General features: G+C 43.5%; 3 protein-coding genes and 2 long non-coding RNA genes across 5 annotated transcripts in view; 1 reads left to right on the top strand and 4 right to left on the bottom strand.

Moving 5' to 3' along the window:
- The window catches only part of LOC111258367, a 791-nt gene extending 595 nt beyond the window's left edge, over positions 1–196 (bottom strand). Inside the window, exon 1 of the long non-coding RNA XR_002678982.1 lies at positions 104–196. This is a non-coding gene — a long non-coding RNA (uncharacterized LOC111258367). The remainder of the gene's footprint in view (positions 1–103) is intronic.
- Positions 197–3342: 3146 nt separating this feature from the next.
- On the top strand, positions 3343–6828 carry LOC101767550. Its single transcript, XM_004979678.3, has 5 exons — positions 3343–3517; positions 3664–4270; positions 4347–4827; positions 4954–5035; positions 6325–6828. Exons 1-5 carry the CDS (start codon positions 3449–3451, stop codon positions 6583–6585), a joined length of 1500 nt encoding a protein of 499 aa, XP_004979735.1. The 5' UTR covers positions 3343–3448; the 3' UTR covers positions 6586–6828.
- A 7495-nt stretch (positions 6829–14323) lies between these two features.
- LOC101769454 (disease resistance protein RPM1) lies at positions 14324–20299 on the bottom strand. Its single transcript, XM_022829562.1, is given in 4 exon segments — positions 14324–15480; positions 15715–16586; positions 16981–17141; positions 20270–20299. Coding segments are annotated over 4 exon segments (2220 nt in total).
- Positions 20300–20771: 472 nt separating this feature from the next.
- LOC106804489 lies at positions 20772–21190 on the bottom strand. The gene is made up of 2 exons (XR_001393303.2): positions 21003–21190; positions 20772–20924 (listed from the first exon to the last, which is right to left on the bottom strand). It is a non-coding gene; the product is annotated as an uncharacterized LOC106804489 (long non-coding RNA).
- A 94-nt stretch (positions 21191–21284) lies between these two features.
- Positions 21285–26549, bottom strand: LOC101761988 (putative disease resistance RPP13-like protein 3). The gene is made up of 4 exons (XM_004979665.3): positions 25757–26549; positions 24683–25602; positions 21662–23610; positions 21285–21488 (listed from the first exon to the last, which is right to left on the bottom strand). The coding sequence occupies exons 2-4, from the start codon at positions 25480–25482 to the stop codon at positions 21484–21486; spliced, it is 2754 nt and encodes a 917-aa protein (XP_004979722.1). The 5' UTR covers positions 25483–25602; positions 25757–26549; the 3' UTR covers positions 21285–21483.
- Between the last annotated feature and the right edge of the window lie 1200 nt (positions 26550–27749).

Raw genomic sequence — 27749 nt, 5'->3', positions numbered from 1 at the left:
TAGTAGTATGTGTAGTGAAAGAAGGCAGAGTAGTCATGGCAAAGGGACCTTAGTAAGTTTAAAGTAAAACGAAGGAGCTAATTACTCTGCTATTAACAAGTACCTGCTTTCCTCTCTCGATCGAGAAGCTCGCCAGTGGATGGCCCGACGAAAGCAAGGCTGCAAACTGAGGGGGGGGGGGGGGGGGGGGGCCCCCCCCCCAAATGTTTTCTTGGGTAAACCGGGGGCCCCGCCCGGGCCGGGGGATTCTCCAAAACAAAAACAAACTCCCCACCAACTTCCCAAGGGGGAAGGAAAAGGAGGCGGAATTAAGGGTTTTTAAACCCTTATAGGGGGTGGGCTTCCTTGACCAAATCCGAAGCCCAACAAGCACTTGGCTGGCTGGGCCGCAGTGGCTAAAGTAGTGCGGCCGCAGTGGCTAAAGTAGTGCAGGCCCATGAACGGGAGTCGTTGTGGCCTTATTGGCACATTGTGTAAGGGTTAAGAGGGCAGCGTGCACAAGGGGAGGAACTGAAGGATCTAGTTGTTTGTGACGGCGGAGGCGAGCTCACGCTCGAGACTCCGGCGAGACCCTTATCCTTGTGTCCTGAATTCTGAACAAATTTCACTATAGCGTGTGTTTGTGTCCACCGGTATAAGACCTTGTTTAGTTCCCAATTTGGGAGTGACAAAATTGGCATTTTGCCATAAATGCGCAACTGTAGCGTTTCGTTTGTATTGTGAATTATTGTCCAAATATTGACTAATTAGGCTCAAAAGATTCGTCTCGCAAAGTACAACAAAACTGTTTCTTTTTACATAGTGTTAAAGTTGGGAGTTTGGAGGGAAGTAAACATGGCCTAAGCTGTGCCTTGCACGTGCTCACGAGCTCGCCATCTCTCCACCCATCTCGTGCGTAGGGCCAAAAGTGCGACGGCCTAGGCCCAGCCCAGATAGGGGCCCAGACCTCTTGACCCTCTGTGTATATACGTGTACTATGTTTTAGGTCTCTTCATCTCAGTTCTCAGCCCAAGCCCAGCAAACTGAGTAACTGACTGAACAGGCATTAAAGCAGCCCATCAACGTTTCAAGGCCTCCGTTGCTTGATACCGTTCTTATAGTATTTAGCCTTATTAAGGGCCCACGTCCGTGAATTTGCCCCAAGGCCCTTGAAAGTACAGAGAGCCGCCGGCCCTGCTCGTGCGGTCGCGCCCTTGTCCTCGAGCAGTCGAGCTCGCCGGAGAGCATCAGCCAAACCGCCGGACGGGGGGCCTGGGCTGCACGCCTCCGGCTGCCTGCGTGAATTTGGGAGGTGCCAAATTACTGTAGCAACACTGTAGCGTTTCGTTTGTATTTGTGAATTATTGTCCAAATATTGACTAATTAGGCTTAAAAGATTCGTCTCGCAAAGTACAACAAAACTGTGCAAATAGTTTTTGATTTCGTCTACATTTAATACTCCATGCATGTACCGCAAGTTTGATGTGATAGGGAATCTTCTTTTTGCATAGTGTCAAAGTTGGGAGTTTTGCGCGAAGTGAACAAGGGCATGATCCCTAGCCATACCCCAAACACACAAGGTCTTTGAATTCCTGGTCACATATCCCCGGGCCCGGGGCAAAAAATAAGAACAAGAAAAGGGGGTATCCGCGGATGATTGTCTGAATATACGTTGGTCAGACGTGCATACAATGTTTTACAGTTTTACTGCCAAAGGAAATGACTAATGAGCCTGCATGAATGGAGCTAGAGAGGATTGGTCCTACCACTACTCCAACCAAATGACCAATGCACCAGTAAATCCTCGTGGCAGCATGTGGGTTAATGATTCTGGCATTCTGCAGTGCAGGCAGCTCGCGATGAGACCAGAGGGCACGCATCATTATCATTCAGAAAAAAGCGCAAGAGGAACAAGGAACAGTGATGCCTTATGATCCTCATTGCCATTGCCATTGTGGGTACAGCGCCACTGGCACTGTGCACCGGATGCAAGCGAGGAAAGAGAAGCTTCGTCAGCGATTCAGAGATTTCAGGCTGTATCGAGCCAATGCCAAGGCACAAAAATGGCGGTGCAGAGTCGCAGCTGCTGTTACCGATTGAATAACAAGCGATTGTAAACTCGAATCATCCATGATCGCTGCTCACAAGTGGCTTGTTATGTGGTTGAACCTCTCTGCTTCTGGAAGATGATTGCGCGTAGCGATCCCTGTGTCCGTCTCTGATATGGAAGTTCCATGCTCACCTCCTGCCATTGGATAATTATTCCTTTTTTATTCAAAAAGAAAGAGATGGTTATTCCTATTTCCTACGTGTTCACCTTTGGAATTTGTAAACATTTGCGAATCTTTCTTCGCCCTTGTTTACTTGGTCAAATTGGGAGGTGCCAAATTACTGTAGCAACACTGTAGCGTTTCGTTTGTATTTGTGAATTGTTATCCAAACATTGACTAATTAGGCTCAAAAGATTCGTCTCGCAAAGTACAACAAAACTGTGCAATTAGTTTTTAATTTCATCTACGTTTAGTACTCCATACATGTACCGCAAATTTGATGTGATGGGGAATCTTCCTTTTGCATAGTGCCAAAGTTGGGAGTTGGGAGTGAAGTAAACAAGGAGTTCATTTGCAACCTAGAAATTATTGAACTCTACGAACAATAGGTGCGTGACAGCCAATTTGACTTAGAGATGACATGCCATTATCACCTCCGGGGTATGCGTGTTCTGCAAGAGTAATCTGTACATGAATGCATCATCGTCGTCGTGGTCGTCGTCCTGGAAGGAGAAAAGAAGGCGCCTTTGCCAAGGAGATAAAAAGTTTTACGCTACTACTACATAACTGCAGCACCAGCAGTCAGTCTCACAGTCACAGACTGACCTCTAGTGTAGCGACTTCAAGAGGATAGAAAGGTCCTGGGCTGAGACCCTACCCAAACGACAGCCGGCGGTAAAAGAGGTGAGGCACGGGTTAATGATGCGAGCAACCGGCCATAACAGCACCGGGCTTGCATGATGGATCATGCTAGCAGAGGTGAACCAGTGACGCTGGACATTCAGGATGGTCAGTGGAACAAGACAATCAGGTCGTATTGTGCATTTTTTATACATGTAGATGGCGCTGTAAATAATGAAAGTACATCGCCTGATTATAGGATTCCCTTTTTAACAAAAAAAGATATTCAGAGCAGAGACCTACTGCATGTATGTAGGCAGTATCCCATGGCTGGTGTGTGCAGGATTCCAGGTGGTGTGAGTGTCTGACAAGGCACTGTTAATGGTGGCTAATTGACTATTACCTAGCAAGATTAGAGCAGGGACCTCCTGATCATAGGCCACAAGCCCACATAAAGCTTGGCCTGTTACCTTCGTACCCACACATCCACCGTTACACTTCCTCAGCTGAAGCAAGTAAAGCTCAATCAAGGTGGAGCTCACATAACCAGGACTCCAGGAGCTCTCACACACTCTCCCATGGAGCTCAAGTCCTCCTCCTCCTACCTCCAGCCAGCTTCTTCAACCTTGCCGTCCTCCACAAGACGAGTAAGTGACAAGCACCTCCTTTTTACCACTCGCTCTCTTCACCCAGAAAGATCAGAAGCAAAAAACAAGCTAATGGCTGTTTCTTGAAGCTGCTGTTCTCATCTTCGCCTCACAAACCATTGTATTGTTCCATTGATCCGTTGCAGAACTCGTTCCATGGAGTAGGAGCTGCTACAGCAGCTGGAGGAGGAAGAAGGAGCGGAGGCGACGTGTTTGGGCCCACGTCCAGTGACCCGCTCTGCAGCCTGAACCTGAAGGAGACCTCCGAGTTCGTCAGGTCCTCCTTCCCCATGGCGACCATGGCCAGGAGCAGCAGCAGCAACGGCCACGGCAGGAGCGGCCACCACGAGGCCTCCTCCACCTCCTCCTCGTCGTCCTCCACGGCCTCAGCGCAGAGGCGGCGAGCGGAGCCGCCGCCGCCGCCGCCGCAGCAGCAGGTCGTGCCGGCGACGCCGGGGCGGCCGCTGCAGTTCTTCGCGAGCCCCGCGCACCACCACCAGCTCGTCGCCCCGAGGAGGTCGGTGCCGTCCAAGTGGGAGGACGCCGAGAAGTGGCTGCGCCAGTCGTCGGACACCGACTACGGTAACGGCAAGGCCGCCGCGTTCTCCAGGCAGCGGAGCAGCGGCCTGGCCCAGAGAGGCGGCGGCGAGGAGGAGAAGCGCGCGGCTGTGGCGGTGAGGAGGTCGGTGGATGCGCTCTCGGACGCCCACGCGCTCGCGCTGTACGCACCGCCGGCAGAAGTGCTCCTCAAAGGTGACATTTTTATTTCTCGCCGGATTTATCACTCGGAATTTGTTCGCACACGAATGCTGAGCTTGCAAGATTGCAGACAAGTTCACGGACAACGAGGAGCCGTCGAAGGAGACCTTCGTGTTCCGGAGCGCGTACTGCGAGCCGGCGCCGGCGAAGGGAGCGGCGGAGGCGGCGCCCGCCGATGGCGACCGGCGGAGGGACATCGGCACGGAGATGACGCCGCTGGGCAGCTCGTGCCACACGCCGCTCAAGAGCACCTCCCCGGCGCGGCACAACACGCCGGCGAGCCGGTCGGGCCCGCTGGTGCCGTACGCCGGCAGCGGCGGCGGCATGGACATCTCGGAGCTGGCGGACTGCCACCTCGCCAAGCTGGACCTGGGCGCGCGGTTTGATGCCATGCTCGTCAATTGGAGCTCCAAGGAGGAGGAAGAGGAGGTGTCCAAGAGCCTGCGGCACTTCGAGGCTACCGCCGGCGCCGGCGGTGTGCCAACTTGCGATAAACGCGGCGGCGGCGACTGCCGGTGGGAGGATGATGACAGGGCCAAGAGCTGCATCAGGTTTGTTGAATGCCGCGCTGCACATGGCATTGCGAAAAGATTAGACATGAGCTTTCGAATAATGATAAGGGATTGAGAATTTCAGATTCGAATTTGTTGAGTTTTCTTGTGTTCCTGTTTGATTAGGTATCAGAGGGAAGAGGCAAAGATTCAGGCTTGGGTTAACCTTGAGAGCGCCAAGGCTGAGGCACAATCAAGAAAGCTTGAGGTAAAACCAAATTTGTTAGTGCCACATTTTGCATAACTCATGGACAAAATTTGAATTTTGTAATTGCAAAGTTCAGTTGCAAATATTGAAAATTTGCCTAAGCATAATTCTTGTGGTAATGTTTGATATGGAGTCATAGTCTATTAATCTGCATCATGGTTTAAGTTCGTATTACACATTTAGAAAGTTGCAGGTGCTAATTGTTACCTATACTAGTCTGAAGAGCAGTTCGATATAGTAAGTCAAGCTTTGCAGCCATTTTGGAAACCTGTGATCTTTGCCCTGTGTGTGAGTTCAGCTATTTGGATCTTGTGTTCACTGAAATAAATTGCTTGTCAAAATCTTAGGTATGGGATAACTGGGAATAGCTGGTAGGGGAATAGCATCTGACTTCTGACCCTGCCTTTCTGACCATGATGACATGCTGCAGTATCTGCAACCAGTTGAACTGCAAACTGAGAGCAGAGTTTTTCAAATCCTGCGGCTACTTGTCTAAAAAAGTTTGAATTTATGGTATTATCAAGAACCTATCCAGTTCAAATATTTTCTTATCAAGAACCTATCCAGTTCAAACTTCACACATTGCATTGGAAACTTCATAATGGCTGGTGTCAGTACAGACAGAGTGCAGTGTTCAGAAACCATGTGTATTTTTTTTAATACATCGAGAAATTTCAGAATTAGAAATTGCAGAGGAAGGTTGGGACTTGGGATCAGATCACAGCTCTGTCATTTCCATGTTCGTTTCCACACTTCGACAGCCTCCAACAGAGCCAAATCCCCTGCAAATTCTTGTCCGCCACCTCCGTGTCTTCTTGCTAATCCGAGTTGTTTAGGATGGTGGGAACCATGATTGTTCATTGCTTTTTATGCAATCCCCCTCTCTTCTTTTTAACCACAGCGCATTGGACTTCTGAATTCTTTTTGGCCGGTTTTGTTCTGAACTTGGACTGTCATTCGCAAAGCCATGTGAGGAATTTCGATCTGAGCGCGGCGAGCCATATGATATCCGTTTAACCATAATGTAACATCAAGGCATGTGCTTGGGGCGTTATTACTGTGATTTGTGTTACTAATATACTGCTACCAATGCACACGCAATGTACACAAGTACAGACATTGAATTCAAAGTTTGAACCTTTTTCCCTCCATGCTGCACTGTTCAAGGCATACCCATTATTTTTTTCTTTCGAGCAACTCAAGCCTCAAGCCATGCTGCATACATCCATGACATATTGCTGCCGATCCAACTGGTTCCTGACATTTTGCAACGTGCTTGGCCTCGGCAGGTGAAGATCCAGAAGATGCGGTCGAGCCTAGAGGAGAAGCTGATGCGGCGGATGACGACGGTGCACCGGCGCGCCGAGGAGTGGCGCGCCACGGCGCAGGCGCAGCACCTGCAGCAGCTGCGGCGCGCCGCCGCCGACAACACCCGGCGGCTCAAGGCGACGAGCCACCACCGCCACCTGCCAGGGAGCGACGCCGCCTCCTGCGGCTGCTTCCCCTGCAGCAACAACGTCGTCAGCGGCAACCTCCTGAACTACTACTAGTGATAGCCTGATAGATGTTCATGCGAAGATCAGGAGGTTCATCGGTTTCTGGCGAAATCGGCATGGTTTGCGAAGAACAGAGTAGGTTGTTGATGTTTGTAGAATTGTAGATGGTGTTTGAGATGGGTGAGAATGGGGAGGTTGTGGAAATGTGCCAAAAAATTTGGAACTTTTAAGGTGGTATACTATCAGATTGCTGAATGCTGATCCACAGTTGAGATATCAAGGTTCTATTTTTATCCCCTTTTTAGTTATGTTGTGTCCTGTCAAATATTCTGATGCCACAAGGGCCTGTTCGCTTCAGCTTATAAGCCGGCTGAAAAGCTGAAACGGCTGATTTATTGTGAGAGGAAAATACTGTTTGGTGGCTGATAAGCCGGTCGAATAAGCTGAAGCGAACAGGGCGCAATCAATAAACCAGACAAGGAGCATCTTACCTGCAGTAATGCAGTATTGTTTAACACATCGCCTTCTGAAGGGAACATATTTCCTCTACTGACTAATGCATGAAAAGCGCATATTTACAAAGGAAAGCAAAACCAAATTATTGTAAGAAATGTGGTCAGTTTACAGTACAAGGTAACATTTCTTTTTTACTCTTTTGGGATAACCAACGCAAAGTGTTCGCGGAAAGTGTCCTCTGACGCCTGAAGGGGATGTTTACCTTGCAAATCTCATCATTACGACTGGTCCAGCGCATGTAGAGGCTTGAAAAGCTGTTGGCATTTCTCGGAAGGAGAAAGAAACTGTGTGATGGAGCAATGCTACTATGCGTGTTATTTTTGAAAATAAAAGATTAAAAGCAGATTGATAGTCCCGCACTGTTAAGTTAAAAAAAAAAGTCCCATAGTGTTAGGTCCTACATCGGAGATTGAGGGTGCGGTTGGTTCCCTTTGCTTATTTTTAGCACGTGTCACATTGAATGTTTAGATGATACTAATTAGAAGTATTAAACGTAGATTATTTACAAAACCTATTACATAGATGGAGGCTAAACGACGAGACGAATCTATTAAGCTTAATTAATCCATAATTAGTAAATGTTTACTGTAGCAGCAAATGTGACGGGTGCTAAACTTTAGGGGGAGGAACCAAACACCCCCTTGATAGTAAGGAACCACAATATATAGATGGGGTAGTACTTACCTATCACTCTAGTTTTTTGAGTTGAGTTATATCCAAAATCTTTTTGTCAGCTCCGACAAACCTAAACTTGAGAGTAAGTATAATAAGGGGCTGTAAGCTGGCTGAATGCTGATGTGGAGGAGAGAGAAGAGGTGAGAGAGGAGAAGCGGGCTATAAGCTTACAGCCGACTTGGGCACAAGAACCAAGAAACTTTATCAGAATAACTTGTGGACCATGTATTAATGGTGAAGAGCTAACCATTGTACGAGTGGGCTAGAAAAAAGCTGAGAGAAACCTTGCAGCCCGCTTACTAGCTGCGTTATTAAACTTGCGCTCTGATAGGGTGCCGGCTCGTGGGCAGAGAGCGAGCTGGGCCGCATTCGGCTACGCAGCCTAACGGGCAGCTGCCATTGAGCAGGCCTCCTGGTTGCCGCGAGACGCGATTAGCAGTAGTGGTAGTTAACAAGTTAACCCAGCTGCTGCCTCCCAGATCAGAGTCCCACGTTGACCGGGGCGCACGCGCCGCCAACAGATGGGACAAAGCCCTGTAGCTGTGGGCCCCGCGGCCCGTGCCGTGAAGCCAGTCGTCGGACAGCGGGACAGGGCACGGCCATCTAGGGCACCCGTACTTGCATGTCTGCATCTGCGAAGGCACTGTGGACACGCCTTGTCGTGGAGCCCCGTCTCCGGGAGAGATGAAATGGCATGGCGCCTCTCAAAATGTGTGCGCAGGAGCACGAGCACAAGAGCAGAGAGCGTGGCAGTGGAAAGGAAGCGGCGGCCGACGGCAGGTCGTGAACCGAACGCCGGTGGACGAGAGCAGGTGGGACGCCGCTTGTGGTTGGGCACTTGGGCATCAATCTTCAACCCTCATCCATCCCATCTCCTCACCTCAACAAGCCCCAACGGATCAAATCTATGCCTCTGCACAGCAGCACAGGTGTAGTAGAGGTTCAGGAGCCTCAAATAGCCAAAATACAGCAGCTGACACGGCACCGTAACTCTGAGGCCGTAGCCACTGGCCAGTGTAGCAGCAACTCTAATCTCTGAAGAAGAGCTCCAGAGCTGGCTTGCTCCACATGTTGCATTGCAATACCACGCATTGCTTCCATCGACAAGATTACAAGCGAAACACAACGGGCTTTAAATCTGACTGGCCTCGATCGTCTCCTGGGGCTGAGATTCTGCGCGCACATTTCTTCTGACTCTCCTTGCAGCTGCATTGTGTACAGAGCACAGAGTACTCCAACAATCCACAAAGAAATGCCCAACGCATCGATCATCATCATACATTGATTTCCAGTCGGGAGGTGCAGTCTCCAGCCGTTGAACCTGTTTCGTCAGCACCAGAGTCGCAAGCGTAAAGCCTCATGTATGCCATTATTTCAGTATTGGGTCTAGTTCTGCTGAATTCCATCATGATGTCTTGACAACCGTAATGTCTTTGCACAGTCGTCAACCAGGGTTATCCTTGTCACTTCCTTTGTAGCTTGTCGATAAGCTGAAAGAGTGCTGATTGTTCAGAACGGCCAAAGATGGCACCTGCAATGGTAAACCAAATCCATTTGCAATTTTAGGAATGAGAAAACAAGAAATAAAAAAAGGAAAAATAAACCCATCTGTCTCAGTGATCCATGTGCACTGATCATAAATTGCATTTGAGGCAGAACAGAAGTGAACATATAGTTGTTTTTCCCCCGAAGGAACAATGAACATAGGTTTTCACTTGAAGAAGAGATTATAAGTTGCAGGTATATGCTTGTGAAGCTAAATTGAAGAATAAGAGAAAACATAATAACTCTCTCCCCCCCTCAGTTGTAACTCTAGCCTAAGGGCCAACATTCTTGTAAGTTGTTAGGGGCCTCGCTCCGTCCATTACCGGCTTATGCCGACATCAATGGTAAATTTGCAGGTGGGGATACTCGTCCCCTTCGTTGTTCCCTGAAAAAACTCATCTAATTAAAAAGTATTTTTTTTGTAAAAGGATGTATAATAGTAATAGATTCTAGCTAATGTTGTGGAAAAAGTGTAAATAGCGTTGTTGTTCACCAAAAGACAGAGCCCCAGCACTTGATTAATCAGCCAATAATCAATCATTCTGAGACAAAATCAACTGTGATTTTGATCAATGTGTAAAAGCATGACAGTTGAGACAGCTAAGATGAGCTGAAAATTACATTGAAAGACAACAAAAGGAACTGGGGCAAAGAAGGAGGGTACCTTTACATCTGAATAAGCAGCATTCCATAAGCAGCATTCCATAAAGAACACATCACAATGTAAAACCCACATGCGAAGTCAGTTTGATTGGGCCTGGTAAGTGCTAAAGTGTTCGGTGTCTTTAGTTGGTGGGCTGTAACGATTTTGTGCTTAGGCCTTTTCTATAATTGGGCTGTATCGGGAGGTTGACGTCTTTTTCTTTTTGCTTTTTAACCATTGAAAGGATTTCTTTGATTCTATACCATTAAAAGTGTGCATATGCAATTACTACTTTAGATGTTTCAAAATCTAAAAAGTGCATTATTTTTAGGACAAATTTAAATTTCTAAATTCTATCATGATGACTGAACTAATTAGTAGTTCAAAATGGACTAGTTAGTTAAACACCATGCATTTTAAAACATAGGGAATATTACAGGAAAACATAGGGAATTTTATACCATGCTTGAATCACGCAAACGAACACTTTCACATGACAAGAGTTTTACACTTACGTGTTCCAAAAAAACAAGTGTAATGAGCTCGAAATCAATCAATTTGGGTGCAGCTTGCGTCAACATCACAATGTACATATACTTGGATTTTTAGATTATGGAAAAATATTCTGGCCTCAACACTCACAAGTGAGTGCCTGTGGGGAACATAATAAAATGCAGTACTTAGGCCATGCTTCCAAAAGGAAGCTTACATGACTTTGAAAATTACTAGATAAAACAAGAAAAGACTCTAAGCCTAGATTTTGTTCCTGAACTTCCGTCCGAAACTACTGAAGAGTTCCATGAAGACAACCTCCAAAGTGTGGCATCCCTTCTTCAAATTTAACCTCTCTTCCTCTTTAGAGAGTAGCGACCAACACCTGATCCACTACGTCCCCTGAAGATGACTTGCAACAGAGAATTAGGATTTGTTCTCTTGAATACCACACCATTTCTACTCAATCAAATAGTCCAAACAAAGGCTGCTGCACCAATTAAAGCATGATTTCTAAGCTTCAAAGGAAATCTTTTAGGCCAAGAACAAAAAGATCTACTGTACAGGATGTGGTTGAATGCCAAGTGAGATGTACACAGTATTCCAACAGCAACGTGCGAGATGATACTCAAAAAATAAATGTTGGATAGTCACTTCAGAGTCACAGAAACAACATTTAGTACACCCCTGCCATTTTCTTTTAGCAAAGTTATCTTTTGTTAACACAACTCCTTTTTTCAAATACCATAAAAACACACACTTTAATCTTAAGAGGAACTTTTAATTTCCAAGCTATACACTTTGATGGTACGCCTTCACTCCGCATTAGGTCTGTATACAAAGAGCTCACTGTAAAAGTTCTGTTTTTATTCAAATTCCAACAAAAGACATCCTCCTGTTCGCTCAACTGAACTGTTGCCACCCTTTCAACCAAATCTAGCCAGAGCCTTAGTTTATCTCCTACCACAGCACGCCTTAAAGGTATTGTGTATATCAGACCGAAATATACGAAAGGAAGATTAGAAGAATTGAGGCAAAGGGGCTAGAAGGAAATGGAGAAGGGGATGAACTGAATTGAAGGCACCCTGTAGTGAAAAGATTTCGGCCTGGGCGCGTTCGTCCCGGCCAACCACCGGCGTCTCGCTTGGTGTTAATGTCACAGGAATTCCCCCGAATGGCCTGTGAGGTTTAGCTTGTTATTCTTTCGTGAAAAGAAAATGTTTCACTTTAAAATCTTTTGGTGTTACTTTTTCCTTCAAGCATTGCTACTGGCAAATCACGAAAGCACGCTGAAAATCTGATTTTGAAGCTCTGAGCTTTGTCAGAACTGGCCTGTTCATACTTCATAGTTCAGTCTGTCGGGTAGTCACTAAACAGGAAGAAATTGATCTAGTTCTTGATCGGCCGCGACTCTCTGTCAGGCATCCTTAGCCACACCCATTGAAGCTGTTAAATGTGTATGTATACATATACACTTCGGAGGAAGACAGAGGGTTCGAGTTCTGAAAAGAGTTGGAGTTATTTATCTGCCGCAACTCCACAGATACATCATGGCCGCCAATGCCAATTAGACACCATTTGTATGTGTATTTGTATTGACAAGTGCCGTGAAGGGATAGAGGGTGGTGCTGCAGAGATGCTCTATAAGATCATGGACTAGAAGTCTAGCCAGCTAGAATCTCTTCAGAGAGATGCAGAATGAATGTGGTCTTGGGCATCATAGCTGCAACGAAATGTCATAATGAGTAAAATAAACGGTAATCTTACTATTACTAATTGGAGGCTCCTTTTGAAGCCTCCAGGTGAAGCCACCTAGGATTCCTAGGTGGACACTCTAGAAAAAGAGAGAAATCCTAGAAATTCTCACAAAAAAGCAAAACATCCGACCATTAATCGATAGATTCAAATCATCATAGCCATTAAATCTATTATGTTTTCTAAAAAATTACCCACCTATGCCATTATGAAAATAACCTAAAGTAACCCCCTAAATCTATATATAAATTACCCACATCTGCCATAATATAAAATAAACTAAAGTAACCCCCTAATCTTCATCAAAATTACCCACTTATACCATTATAAACAATATTTAAAATAACCCCCTAATTTACAACCAAATTGCCCACCGCTATTACTTAAAAACTTAAAGTAACCTGTTAAATTTGCATCTATATTACCCACACATGCTATTATTAAAAATAACATGATAACCCTAAGTTTGAATCAAATAACCTTAATTAAAATTTACAACAATATATGATTCTAAATCGTCTATATCTTGCACTATTGGTATATGATATAATAATTAAGGTCTATACACATGATGTGTCACCATTTATAAAGATATAGAGGAAGTGATGAGAATATAGATTTCTATGTTAAAATTGTATCACAAACTTAGGTTTCATTAAACAAATTCAAGCGCATACTTGCAATGCAAAGTGAAAAGTTAAAGATTATAAATGTGGATAAAAATATTATAGAGTAATTACTAACTAAAATCTATCACAATTGGATGAAGATAATAAGTATATATCCATTGTGTTTGAATATTTAACAAACGAGAGGTAGCTTATGGTAATATTTTTTAGCAATGTAGTCCCATTTTTTTTTTCCATTGGAGACTCTGCATTAGTTCCCATGAGACAAGCTAGAAAAAAAGAGACAAATTCTCATAAAAATCAAAAACATCAAACACCAATCCTGTAAAATCTAATAATCATAGCCATTGATCTATTATATTTTCTAAAAAGTTACCCACCACTATCATTGTGAAAATATTCAAAAATGAGCTCTAAACCTATATCTAAATTACCGAGCTCAGCTATTATAAAAAATAATCTAAAGTAATCCCATAATCTTCATCCAATTTACTAATACATATCATTATAAAGCATAACTTAAAATGTCATTCTAAAACTTTATCTATATTACCCATGTAAGTTGTTATTAAAAATAACCTAAATTAAACATCTAAATCTTAATCAAATTATCTTCATGTGCATCATACATAAATGTCAAAAATAAACTAATATATGATTCTAAATTACCTATTTATGTTATTATTAATATAAAAATACTAAGCTAAAGTATATACACATGATGAGTGTCACCATTTAGACCATTTATACATGTACGTGAGGAATCGATGAAAAATATTGATTTGTATGCTAAACATAATGTATGAAGGATTGGAGGTGCGATACAAAATGGAAAAAAATATGAATATGGATGAAAAAGTGCATAGAGTAATTATTAATTAAAAATCAATCACAATTGGACAAAGATAGGTACATATCTATATAAGTATTATGTTGACGCATTGAAAAAAATAAGAGAGTAGTAGGTAATCAATTTTGATTATTAGCTAGGAGTTTAATTTCTAAATAATTTTAAAATACAATAGCTTCTAAAAATATTAGCCCGTGCGGGAGCACGGGTTGATGGACTAGTATTAGTAAAAGGGGGAAGTTGGTCAGGGATTACAATCATATCCACTGACAATGTCATCCTACACTCTCGCAACGAAATGCCATATTGGTTGATGCACAGCAGAAACGATCAAAGCTCTGAGTCTCAGACGCATGTGTGCAGCATTCATTGTTTACTCACAGGTTGAGGGTGTCTGTAAAGCTCATGGCCGAGCAGTTTAACCTGTGCATGCGTGGTGAAACAGAGGGACTTTGTCATCTGCTATGCTCCAGCTTCACCTTCCGGCGTAAAGTCTTATATTACTCGTCATCCTCATCGTCATCTATATATCAGACCCAAATATACGAAAGGAAGATTAGAAGAATTGAGGCAAAGGGGCAAGAAGAAAGGCGTGGTGAAAGATCAGCTGGAGATCCACCATCTCAAACAGAGGAATAAACGCAAATATAGTTTAGAAGAAAAGGGGAAGGAGACAAGTAAGGAATATCAATCAGGAGCTGGCGCACCTCTAATATCGATATAATGACGGGGATGATTGGGATGCATTTCAGCTTCATGCGTCAGCGCAGCCTTGGCTTGCTCTGCCTCCTCCTTGCTAGCACCATCACATCACAGGACAACCTGGACATCCTGCAGCGATGGTAGGTTTCCCAAGCACAATTCGAGACTACCGTCATTGCAGGCAATTCCTCTTGTCTCCCGCAGATAAAACTGCTGGAACTCAAACTTTCTGAGCCTTCGCATAGCTCCCTGTTGAAATACCACTGGCCACACAAATTGATAGAAGTAACAGCTTACAAGGCACGGGAATGCACCAGCACCAACAACGAATCCCCGAATGATACTTAGGTTCTTGTTGTCCACCTTCAGAGATAGAAAGCGGAGAGCTGGCAACCTCCCGAGGATTTCGAGGTCAACCTGATGTAGCTCCCTCACGGTGATGGATAGCTTGGTGAGGTCCGGAAGAAGCGATGGATTCACCCAAGCTGGAAGTGTTGAAAACCAACATCTGTTTGGTATATACAATACGCGAAGATGTCGAGGGGCGACCCAGGCATCCCCGTCGATGCTGCATTGACCAAAACATTCGATAACTAGTTCTTGCATCTTTTGTAGCTTGCATAGGCACTCCAACAGCTTGTCGTTCCACTCGTCCAATTTAATGGACAGCTGCCTCAGTTCAGTTAGCTGGCCTAACTGTTCTATAATATTTCTAGTGGAGTCATCAATGCATAACCATGACAGCTGTTCAAGGCATGTCAGGTTTCCAATTCTGTCCTGTGCACTTTTAGACCACGAGTCAATGTATAGGCACATCAACTTTCTTAGTTGGACAACACTCGAAGGCAACCTCAAATATGCGTTGCCCCTTACATCCAATGTTTGTAGAAATTGCAGGTTTCCTATTTCTTCCGGGAGCTGAGAAATGCCTGTCTCACGTAGTCCCAAGTACCTCAAGTGATGTATATTCCCAAGGCACTTAAAGCTACCATTAGCTCTTGAAAGATCGCAGGCGTCTAAATCCAGAACACGTAAAACTCGGCAGCAGGCAAGAGGCAGCACTATAGAAGCAATAGCTGGAAACACAACAAGTGACCTTGCATGTTTCATGCTGAAAGTAGCTTGAACCATTACATGATTTTCTTGGCCATTCTGAAGGGACATAGATGTGCATTCTATATTAGTATTAGAGTTTTTTTCTCTTAACAAGGCACCTAAGAAGGGGCCTAAACGATCAAGCGTCATATCAAGTCCAATACCACCGTGTATCATTATGTCACCATCATCAACAACTGACCTGAACAAGGCACCTAACAAGGGGCATAAACGATCAAGCATCATATCACGTTCACTACTACCTTGTATCATTATGTCACCATCATCAACAACTGAGCTTGCATGTTTCATGCTGAAAGTAGCTTGAGCCATTACATAACTTTCCTGGCCAATCTGAAGGGATAACCTCCGAATTGTATTTGACGGAGATGTGCCTCCCATGTTACTTAGTACAGTAACAAAGTTTTCTTCACTTGACAAGGAGCGGATAAGATCAAGCATCATATCATGTACACGACAACCTTGTATCATTATGTCACCATCATCATATACTGGTTGGATCATGCTTCTGTTTATAAGCTCATTGAAGTAACTCTCTCCGAGTTCAAATAGACTCTTCCCTGCTTTTTCATATTGGATAAAACCTTCACCTACCCACATCCTTATCAAACGATCCCTATCAATTTCATAATCTTCAGGAAACATGCTCAAATATAACAAGCAAGCCCTTAAATGGCATGGTAGCTCATAATAGCTAAATGACAAAATCTTTCTCATATTCTCCACATCTAGATTGTTTTCCAAACCAGTACCAACAGAATTGTACACCTCATACCACTCCATTTTATTTCTTGCTTTGCAAGCTAGCAAACTAGCCATCGTAATTATAGCTAATGGCACACCAGCACATTTCTTCAGTATTCTGTCAGATACTTCGGCCAGCTCCGCATGACATATTTCTTCTGCTTCATTGTTGCCTTTGTTCCCATTACCAAATATTCTTCTATAAAGTAGTTTTCGGGAGTTATTCAAAGAAAGAGGTTTCATGTTGTAATCACCCCCAACTTGTTCAGCAACATGAGAAATACGGGTGGTTGTAATAATAGTGTATCCAACATCATTATCAGGCAAAGCACATCTAATCATTTTCCAAACTGATATATCCCATACGTCATCAACTACAACAAAATACCTACACATATGCCAAGTTATTAGCAAAAAATAGTGGTTTAAGGACTGAAGAAAGCTCTAATGTTGTTCATGTACCAGCTACAAGAAAATTAAGCAAACTAGACCACTGCTAATGGTTTAATGATTAAACTAAAATAGTTCGGGAGCAAGTCTGTGGATAAAATAAGTCCACTCAGAATTTTGTCAAAACAGAACGAGGTTCAGTGAGGAAATTATTTGCACTTAATAATGTTGTGGTAAAGCTTAAGTGGTTGTATTTTGTAATTTAATATGTGCCACGTGCATGAACATTTAATTAACCCTATGTAGACTTATAGTATTGTGAACAGAGGGCATAAATTATCAGTCCAAATAAAGTTCATATGTATAAATTGGCGAAAGGAATGCGTTCGTACCTTTTGTCTTCAAGGAATTCTCTGAGTACTTCTATGAGCTGCCTGTCATCCAATGTTTCGTCATTGATGTTCTTGCTTAGATCAGAGAGCAAGCCCTTGATGTTCTTGCTTAGATCCTTGATGCTCTTGCCAAGATCATATAGCAAGCCGTTGTACAATTTCTTCAGGTCAGGAGTACTTTTTCATCCATATTCATACTTTTTCCATTTTGTATAGCACCTCCAATCCTCCATACATTATGTTTAGCATACAAATCAATATTTTTCATCGATTCCTCACATTCTACATGGTGGGATTCATCATGTGTATATACTTTAACTTAGTATTTTTATATTAACAATGATATAAATAGGTAATTTAGAATCATATATTAAATTACTTTTGGACGTATGGTGCACATGTTTACTTTATTAGGTTATTTTTAATAACGACGTACGTGGGTAATGTAGATAAAATTTTAGAATGACATTTTAAGTTATGATTTATAATGATTTATAATGATAAGTATTAGTAAATTGGATGAAGATTATGGGGTTACTTTAGATTATTCTTTATAATAGCTGAGCTCGGTAATTTAGATATAGGTTTAGAGCTCATTTTTTAATATTTTCACAATGATAGTGGTGGGTAATTTTTTAGAAAATATAATATATCAATAGCTATGATTATTAGAGTTTACAGGATTGGTGTTTGATGTTTTTAATTTTTATGAGAATTTGTCTCTTTTTTCTAGTTTGTCTCATGGGAACTAATAGGGAGCCTCCAATGGAAAAAAAATGAGACTACATTGCTACAAAACTATTACCATAAGCTACCTCTCATTTGTTAAATATTCGCACAATACTTATATAGATATATACATGATATCTTCATCCAATTGTGATAGATTTTAGTTAGCATCCATATTTATAATCTTTAACTTTTCACTTTGCATCGCAGGTATACGCTTGAATTTTTTTAATTAACCCTGAGCTTGAGATACAATTTTAACATAGAAATCTATATTCACATCACTTTAGATCTTTATAAATGGTGACACACATCATGCATATATACCTTAATTATTATATCATATACTAATAGTGCAAGATATAGATGATTTAGAATATGTATATTTTTAATTAAGGTTATTTAATTCAAACTTAGGGTTACCTTATGTTATTTTTAATAATAGCATGTATGGGTAATATAGATGCAAATTTAAGGGGTTACTTTAAGTTTTTTAAGTAATAGTGGTGGGCAATTCAGTTGCAAATTAGGGGATTATTTTAAATATTGTTTATAATGGCATAAGTGGGTAATTTTGATGAAGATTAGGGGTTGCTTTAGTTTATTTTATATAATGACATAGGTGGGTAATTTATATATAGATTTAGGGGGTTACTTTAGGCTATTTTCATAATGGCATAGGTAGGTAATTTTTTAGAAAATATAATAGATCCAATGGCTATGAAGATTTGAATCTATCAGTTGATGGTCGGATGTTTTGCATTTTTGTGAGAATTTCTAGGATTTCTCTCTTTTTCTAGAGTGTCCACCTAGGAATCCTAGGTGGCTTCACCTGGAGGTTTCAAAAGGAGCCTCCAATTAGTAATAGTAAGATGGGAAAGGAGACAAGCAACGAATAACAACAGGACCGGCACCGTGTTCTGCGGAGCAGAGTTACGCACGCAACAGAAAAGGCACACCGAAACAGAGCATTGGATCACTACTTTCATTGCACGCCGAAACAGAGCATGTGCGCCCTAGTTGCGATGATCAAGCGACTATGCATAGATACTGACTTCTATGCTCTGATGTCTCACCGGCTCACATGATGATAAACGTCAAAAGCTGCAAATTACGAAAAAATACAACAACAGGTGTGGCAGGTGAGATCTCACCAATTTTGCCTTGTGCTAAAATACACCATCTCCTAGAGCAACAATCACAGCTAGGACTCACTGGTTTGCCGGATCGCGCCGCCAGCCGCTCGTCGCCGGACCGAGGTCGCTTGATTCAAGCTTGCTCAGCCGCAACACAGCTCACCGCAAGCCGCCTTGGAAGAGCACCAAGCGGAGGTTGATGGGATGCAGATGCAGGGGGAAGGTGAAGGCAATAATTGACGAGAGAGGTAGTACAAAGAGCATTGGATCCCTGATTCCCCTGCCCGCGCTCTTGCCGGTGGCGAGCTCCCCTGCCCGCGCCCGCCGGCACGCACGCCGTCAGCCGAGCCGCACACGAGCTCGCCGGCAGCCAAGGCCTGCCCCTCCGGTCGCGCCCGTCTCCACCGAACCGGCGGCCAACGCCAGGCCCTCCGCACATGGTGGAAAGACGCGCATGGTGGGGCCCGCTCGCATGGTGGCTTCTCGCCAGCTTAATTTATGTTGGTCGATGGAGTTCCGCTGCTAGAACGAAGATTCATTTTGATATTCGAATTAAAAACTTTCAGTTATGTAATAAATTTAATACTCTCTTTATATTTTAGCACTATATATGTTGTTTACTGAAATCGTTGCATGTGTGAAACTTGATCCTGACGCACATGGCACTATCTATGTTATTTACTGAAATCGTTGCATGTGTGAAACTTGATCCTAGCGCACATGTAATTTATTCATCTGGTTTTGCTCAAAAACCGGGTGTGACACATTCCTGGGCCAAAGGTCATCAATTTTGTCTGATGGTATCTTGGAGATCTTCTCGTGGGCACCCAGCTGCTCTCAAGCTCATCTTGGAGGAATATTATCGCCTTTTTCGGCCTGGTTTGGTTCCTCTAACTTATTTTCAGCACCCGTCACATCGAATGTTTGATACAAATTAGGAGTATTAAACGTAGACTATTTACAAAACCCATTACATAAGTGGAGGTTAAACGGCGAGATGAATCTATTAAGCCTAATTAGTCCATGATTTGATAATGTGTTGCTACAGTAAATATTTGCTAATGATGGATGATTTTTCTCCATTCTTTTTGTCGCAGCGGCAGGCATAGCAGTGCAGAAGAGAAAGAGATGGTAGACGGTGGCAATATGGTTGCAGTACATTCTCATTTTTCCTCTCAATGTGAATCTAGGAAAAACGATGTCAATATTGCCTTTGCATTTTTCAATTAATTCCTAATTCTAAGGCACAGAAATTGGCGCTTAAAAATGAAATAAATTAGGAGAGGGAAGAACTTGGTCAATTAAGAGAGTAAAATATGTTCCGAGGTGCCATCAAGATCCTTAAACTCTTGGAATGCAACTTCATAACAAACTAGTTCTGGAGTATCATTCAAATCCCAAATATTAAAATGCTTACGGCTCACAATGAATACATACTGCGCAACAGCATCCATGCTTACGGCTCACAAGATGATTACATACTGCCGTCCATGCTTACGGCTCACAATATGATTACGGTCACAAGCTGCAACATTAACCCAAAAATACATTGTTTTTATCTTTCATCACTTCCACTGACTTATTTTTAGCATCCGTCATATCGAATGTTTAGATACTAATTAGGAGTATTAAATGTAGACTATTTACAAAACCCATTACATAAGTGGAGGCTAAACGGCGAGACGAATCTATTAAGCCTAATTAGTCCATGATTTGATAATGTGTTGCTACAGTAAATATTTGTGAAGGATGGATTAATTAGGCATAATTAGGCTTAATAGATTCGTCTCGTCGTTTAGCCTCCACTTATGTAATTGGTTTTGTAAATAGTCTACGTTTAATACTCCTAATTAGTATCTAAACATTCGATATGACACGTGCTAAAAATAAGATAGTGGAAGAAAACGCTCCCTTAATCTAAAAAAATTCATCAAAATAAACAGCCAAGGCCCTGAACCACTGAGACGATACAAGGCAACTAGATGAGGGGCGCAGGAGACAGCTCAGTCCCTTTGCAATGAGTAAAATAAACGTTCCTTGCACTGAAAAGTGAAAACTGATGATGGGTGGTTCCTTGCACTGAAACAGCAACGAAATGCCATATTGGTTGATGCACAGCAGAAACGATCATGTGTGCAGCATTCATTGTTTACTCACAGGTTGAGGGTGTCTGGTAAAGCTCATGGCCGAGCAGTTTAACCTCTGCATGCGTGGCGAAACTGGGTGTTTGGATCCTGGGGCTAAAATTTAGTCCGTGTCACATCGAATATTCGGATGGTAATTAGAAAGACTAAACATGAACTAATTATAAAACTAATTGCAGAACCCCTAGGCTAAATCGTGAGACGAATCTATTAAGCCTAATTAATCCATCATTAGTGAATATTTACTGTAGCACCATATTGTCAAATCATGGATTAATTAGGCTTAATAGATTCATCTCGCGATTTAGCCTAGGGGTTGTGAAATTGGTTTTGTAATTAGCCTATGTTTAATACTCCTAATTAGTGTCCAAACATTCAATGTGACAGGGGCTAAAATTTAGCTCGGGGATCCAAACACACCCAAGTCATCTGCTCTGCTCCAGCTTCACCTTCCGGCGTAAAGTCTTATATTACTCGTCATTGTCGTCTGTATATCAGACTGAAATATACCAAAGGAAGATTAGAAGAATTGAGGCAAAGGGGCTAGAAGAAAGGCGTGGTGAAAGATCACCCGGAGATCCCACCATCTCAAACAGAGGAATAAACGCAAATACAGTTTACAAGAAAGGGGGAAGGAGAAGAGTAAGGAATAACAATAAGAAGCTGGCGCACCTGTAATACGGATCGAATGGAAGGGATGATTGGGATGCATTTCTGCTTCATGCGTCAGCGCAGCCTTGGCTTGCTCCACCTCCTCCTTGCCAGCACCATCACATCGCAGGACAGCTTGGATAACCTGCAGCGATGGCAGGTTTCCTAGGCCCAAGTCGAGACTACCGTCATTGCACGCAATTCCTCTTGCCTCCCGCAGATAAAACGGCCAAAACCAAAGCTCTCTAAGCCTTGGCATAGCTCCCTGTTGAAATACCACTGGCCATACAAATTGACGGAAGTAACAGCATAAAAGGCATGGGAACACATCAGCACCAACAACGAATCCCCGAATTATACTAAGGTTCTCCTTGTCCACCTCCAGAATTAGATAGCGGAGAGCTGGCAACCTCCCGAGAATTTCGAGATTGGCCTCATGTAGTTCCCTCACAGCGATGTATAGGGAGGTGAGATCCAGAAGAAGCGATGGATTCACCCAAGCCGGAAGTGTTGAAAACCAATAGCCGGATGTATTAAATACGCGGAGATGTCGAGGGGCGACCCAGGCATCCAATCCGCCGATGCTACATTGACCAGAATAGACCGTGATAAATAGTTTCTGCATCTTTTGTAGCTTGCATAGGCACTCCAACAGCTTGTCGTTCCACTCGTCCAACTCAATGTGCAGCTGCCTCAGTTCAGTTAGCTGGCCTAACTCTTCTACAATGTTTCTAGTGGAGTCATCAATGCGTAACTTTGACAGCTGTTCAAGGCATGTCAGGTTTCCAATTCTGTTTGGAACTATTGTAGTCCAGTCAATGTAGAGGCACATCAACTTTCTTAGCTTGACAACACTCGAAGGCAACCTGGAAATATTGTTGTACCTTGCATCCAATGTTTGTAGAAGCTGCAGGTTTCCTATTTCTTCCGGGAGCTGAGAAATACCTGTCCGACGAAGTCCCAAGTATCTCAAGTGATGCAAATTCCCAATGTACTTAAGGCTACTATTAGCTTGTGAAAGATTGCAGTCCTCTAAATCCAGAACACGTAATACCCGGCAGCAGTCAAGAGGTGGCACTAGAGAAGCAGTAGCTGGAAAGACAACAACTGACCTTGCATGTTGCAAGCTCCATGTAGCTTGAGCCATCACGTGACTGTCCTGGCCATTCTGAAGGGACAACCTTCGAATCGTATTTGACGGAGATGTGCCTCCCATATCACTTAGTACAGTAACAAAGTTTTCTTCACTTGACAAGGAGCGGATAAGATCAAGCACCATATCATGTACACGACAGCTAAATATCATATCATCTGAAATATCATGTATTGGTTGGATCATGCTTCTGTTTATAAGCTCATTGAAATAACTCTCTCCGAGTTCAAATAGGCTCTTCCCTACTTTTTCACATTGGATAAAACCTTCACCTATCCACATCCTTATCAAACGATCCTTCTCAATCATATAATCTTCAGGAAACATGCTCAAATATAACAAGCAAGCCCTTAAATGGCATGGTAGCTCATAATAGCTAAATGACAAAATCTTTCTCATATTCTCCACATCTAGATTGTTTTCCAAACCAGTACCAACAGAATTGCACACCTCATACCACTCCATTTTATCTCTTGCTTTGCAAGCTAGCAAACTAGCCATCGTAATTATAGCTAATGGCACACCAGCACATTTCTTCAGTATTCTGTCAGATACTTCAGCCAACTCATCGTTAGGACACCTTTCTTCTTCTTCGTTGTTGTCTTTGTCGTCATTACCAAATATTCTTCTAAAAAATAGTTTCCGAGAGTTGTTTGGAGAAATGGGCTGCAACTTGTAAACAGAGCCAGCTTGTTCAGCAATATTGAGATCACGAGTAGTTGTGATTATTTTGCTTCCAACATTATTACCAGGCAAAGCACGTTTAATCATTTTGAAGTCTGAGAGTTTCCATATGTCATCAATAACAACGAAGTACCTGTACCAGATAATTCAAGAAAGCCATATTACTAGCAAATTAAACTTTATAATAAGTTAGTTTTTTCTCCTATGGAATGTTTAATTAAGCTATGCTAACTAGTGGGCTATTAAAGATTTAGTAAATCAAGATGGTATTGAAAGGAATATCACTAGTAGAAGTAGACCATATGGATCGAGAAGAAAACAAGCGGACGCAAGACAAGACCCCAAAAGGGGCTATAGTTGATGGTAGAAGTCACATGAAGCCCGGAAGTGGCAAATAAAAGGAGCAAAGACAAATATGGTCATCCATATCTATTTTCAAGCCAGCGGTATCCGTGCGATAGAGATGCTAGTATCCTTTCCGACTTGTAATAAGAGCCAGTGAGACAGTAGAACCAAAAGGTAGCAAGAAAAAAATTCGTAAATCTGGATGTAATCCCCGATCTACCCAAGTTGTTGCGAGTCGCAAATTACAAGTCACGCACTTTTCGCACAAAATAGACGTCTAAGATGTTTTCAGGGATTGAAAGGACATCCTCCTCATCACACTATCCCTTCTTACCATGTAATCTAGATTTCATTGCTAACAGCAATGGAGAGTTTTCTTCCTTTGACCCTCGTCATCTAAATTTTTAATCAATTATATAGCCATCTAAATAACTTTAATTAAATATTCAACTAAACAGTTGTAGATCTTGCTGAAACCTACAATTGCCATATGAAGTTTGAAAAAGTTACAATTTTTAAAATAAGACAAAATTATAATTACAAGCGTGCAAAGTATCAGCACTGGTCTCGTAATAAGAGGCATAAGGATAACTAACATGCATACTTAACTAGCATCCATACTTGTGAATAATACTTGGAGACCTATCACTACTGGCTCACATTATGAGTTAGCATGGATAACATGCATATCCATATCGGTTTCAAATTTACTAGACATATGAGCTGATAATGAGGAGCCTGTTTCTTCTAGTAATGAAATCTGATTACTAGGTGCTGCAATGTCCATACTTGAAAATACAAACAAACAAAAAGATAGATATAAACAGATGCCAATAAAGTGTACTGAAATGCTTTCATACCTCTTATTCTCGAGGAATTCTCTGAGCTCTCTGGCAACATCGCTGCTCTTGTTACTTTCCCTCCCGACAAGTTGACAGAACATGCGCTTGAGTAGTTCTTCCCGGTCAGGTGTCTGAGATACCGAAACAAAAGCTGCGCACTCAAATTGTGCTCTAAGCTTTTTATACACCACATCAGCAAGAGTTGTCTTTCCCAGGCCTCCAAACCCAACAATGGAAATTATCTTGTCTTGCTGCTTGGACACTTCATTGCCTTCCATCAGAATCCGAATTACCTCATCTCTTGCCTCCTCAATGCCAACGAGCTCAGTCACCTTATCGTACTGATAAAGTAATCGAGGGTCGATTGTGACAGGCTTAGCTACATTAGTGTTTGATAACTTGTACCGATCATGCCGCTTGGCCACCTCTTCAACACGGCTCTTGATGTCTCTAATTTCAGTAGCAATGCCATGGCGAACCTTGGCCTTTCTGAACAAACCAACACTTCTATCAATGAACTTCTTGATGCCACGCAGCTTGGCCTGCTCATTGCCCTCTCCACGGACCATGAATGTGTCAATATTGTCCTCTATATCGTAGGACAGCTCTCTCAAATCCTTGGCCCAAATCTTGTCCTGAATGTCAAGCTGGTCAGCCGGGGTGTTGGAGACTTCCTCAAGAGCACCCTTCATGCTCTCGAGCTCAGCTTGGAGGAACCTGATCTCTCCCTTCACTCCCTTCTGCAGCTTGTACTCACCGACAAGCAGGTCACCAAGCTTGGTGATGACGCTCGGCAGTGCCCCTGTCACCACCTCCATGGCCGGATCTGCCTCTGGGCTCAAGGAGCGAGATTGTAGTGTGTATGTGTGAGCTATGAGCAGCAGTGGTGTATGGAGATCAATGGAATTGCCCCTGTCACGATCTCCATGGATTTGTCCCTGGGCAAGAGCTAGCAATGAGTAAGGTTGTACGGTATGGGTGTAGGTGTAGCAAGCAGGGACGCATGACGATGAATTATAGTGCTGTCGAGTGCCTAGTGGCTCTCGGAGGTCTGCAGACGGGCACAAAGAACGGAAGTGAGCGAGGACTCACCGGTTGCCGCCCTCTCCTTGTCGCCGGTGCTTAGGACTCGCTGGTTTGCTGGATCGCTGCCCGCCGCTCGTCGCCGGACCGAGGTTGCTTGATTAATCAAGCTTGCTCGGCCGCAACACAGCTCACCGCTCGCAGCCGCCTTGGAAGAGCACGAAGCAGAGGTCGATGGGATCCAGATGCAGGGGGTAAGGTGAAGGCAATAATTAATGAGAGAGGTAGTAGAAAGAGCATTGGATCCCTGATTCCCTGCCAAGGGCTAAACTATTCGTCTGCTCGAGGATGGAGGTCATGTTCAAGGGCAGGTTGGTGCGCATCCCTGTAATCCTCTCCAAATGAAATATTCCTCTCGGTTAGCGATTGGGGCACCCGGCCGCAATGGCCGGCCGACCGCACTGCCGCTTCCCCGTAGCTCGATAAAAGCAAAAGGTTCAATATTTTTTAATTACATCTCTCTCGCTGCTCTCTCCACATCTCTCTCCACAGCTCCTGGCCGGCTAGGCCTCGACGGCGACCCGCGGCGAGCTCCCCACGCCCGGGCTTGTGCGGCCGCGCCACCCACGCGCTCGCGGACGGCGGCGAGCTAGGCCGCCCGCTCCCAACGGCCTCGCCACCCACGCGCTTGCCGGCGGCGAGCTCCCCTGCCCGCGCCCGCCAGCACGCACGCTGTCGGCCGAGCCGCATACGAGCTCGCCGGCAGCCGAGGCCCGCCCCTCCGGCCGCGCCTGTCTCCACCGAGCCGGCGGCCAACGCCAGCCCCTCCGACAGTTGAAGAGGGTGCGTGAGAGGAGGACGAGACGCACATGGTGGGGGCAATCCTTTGTAGTTACTGACCAGTGTTCACCATCTGTGCTGCCATCTGTAAATACTCTGACACACTCATCACAAGGTGAGCACGAGTTGCTTTTCTACAGTGACGGGTAATAAATAGCGAAAACTGTGGCAGAAGTGCTGGGTAACAACCCAATTAATGTTTAATTAGGAATTGGTGAAAATAAGCAAAGTGTTTCATGAGATTCTCGCTTATTTTCACCAATAAACCATTTATAAGCGCAGAAACAAATGGGCCATCATATCACGGTAAGCAGCAAAGGTGCTAATAAAGACGCATAGTACATAATAATCGTCATGGGTGTAAATCTAGTCCACAAAGTCAATCATAGTACATAATAATCGTCATGGCCTCTGTGTCCCACTGCATTGTTTTGGGTACAATTTACTCAAACCTCTGCACAAGTAATTCAAGTATTATACTCCGTAATAATTTTATCTAGCAATGCAAACATTACTAACTCTCATCGGGATCCAATGATATAAACCAGAAGTTTAACATTTTCTGACGACAACCACATCCTGAACAACAGGACCTACGCACCAATAGGATGTGCCATGCTACAAAGTGAAATCTCATTAATCTTTTTTTTTGGAGTACAATAATATAAAATTACAAATATATCATTTATGAGAGTAACATAACAATCAGAAACGTGTTCCATTTCTGGGCAACATTTTCTGACGTGCACCTTGTCCTTGGTCAAAATTAAACACGAACACCAGTTGCATGACTATTGAGGAAATGTACTGGCAGAACGAGGAAGGATTTATGAAAATTACATTCATTAAATATCACTGTCCATCGCCAAGCATTTTAATTTCTGCAAATGTGGCAAGCTGTCCTGACTACAAAATCTGTTCTCCAGTCCATCCTGGGGGGGGGGGGGGGGGGGGGGGGGGGGGGGGGGCGGGAAAAAAACCACAAATGGGGGGCTGAAGCTCCCCTTCCTTTCACATATTTTTCCGATCCAGCTGTATAATCCACATGACCTCCGCTTGGTTTCCATTCAAGAACCCTGTTTTGCCCTCCATCTGCCATATCGCATAACCGAAATATGCAACTATAACTAGAATAAACCGATTGGACTTTACTATCACTAGCGGTGAGAAGGCAAATGTAGTGAACTCCTCCAACTTGCTCATAACCTTTTGCAACATCTCA

The sequence above is a fragment of the Setaria italica genome, chromosome VIII (assembly GCF_000263155.2).
Source record: "Setaria italica strain Yugu1 chromosome VIII, Setaria_italica_v2.0, whole genome shotgun sequence".
Lineage (NCBI taxonomy): Eukaryota > Viridiplantae > Streptophyta > Magnoliopsida > Poales > Poaceae > Setaria > Setaria italica.
The sequence above is the reverse complement of the archived record's forward strand: the minus strand, read 5'-3'. Positions and strand labels throughout refer to the sequence as shown.

Coding starts and splice junctions, on each gene's coding strand:
- LOC101767550 (XM_004979678.3), top strand. CDS start 3,449: ATGGAGCTCAAGTCCTCCTCCTCCTACCTCCAGCCAGCTTCTTCAACC. Junction 4,271..4,346: donor GGCAGAAGTGCTCCTCAAAG/GTGACATTTTTA, acceptor GCAAGATTGCAG/ACAAGTTCACGGACAACGAG. Junction 5,036..6,324: donor CACAATCAAGAAAGCTTGAG/GTAAAACCAAAT, acceptor TGGCCTCGGCAG/GTGAAGATCCAGAAGATGCG.
- LOC101761988 (XM_004979665.3), bottom strand. CDS start 25,482: ATGGAGGTGGTGACAGGGGCACTGCCGAGCGTCATCACCAAGCTTGGT. Junction 23,611..24,682: donor GAATTCCTCGAGAATAAGAG/GTATGAAAGCAT, acceptor TATCTGGTACAG/GTACTTCGTTGTTATTGATG.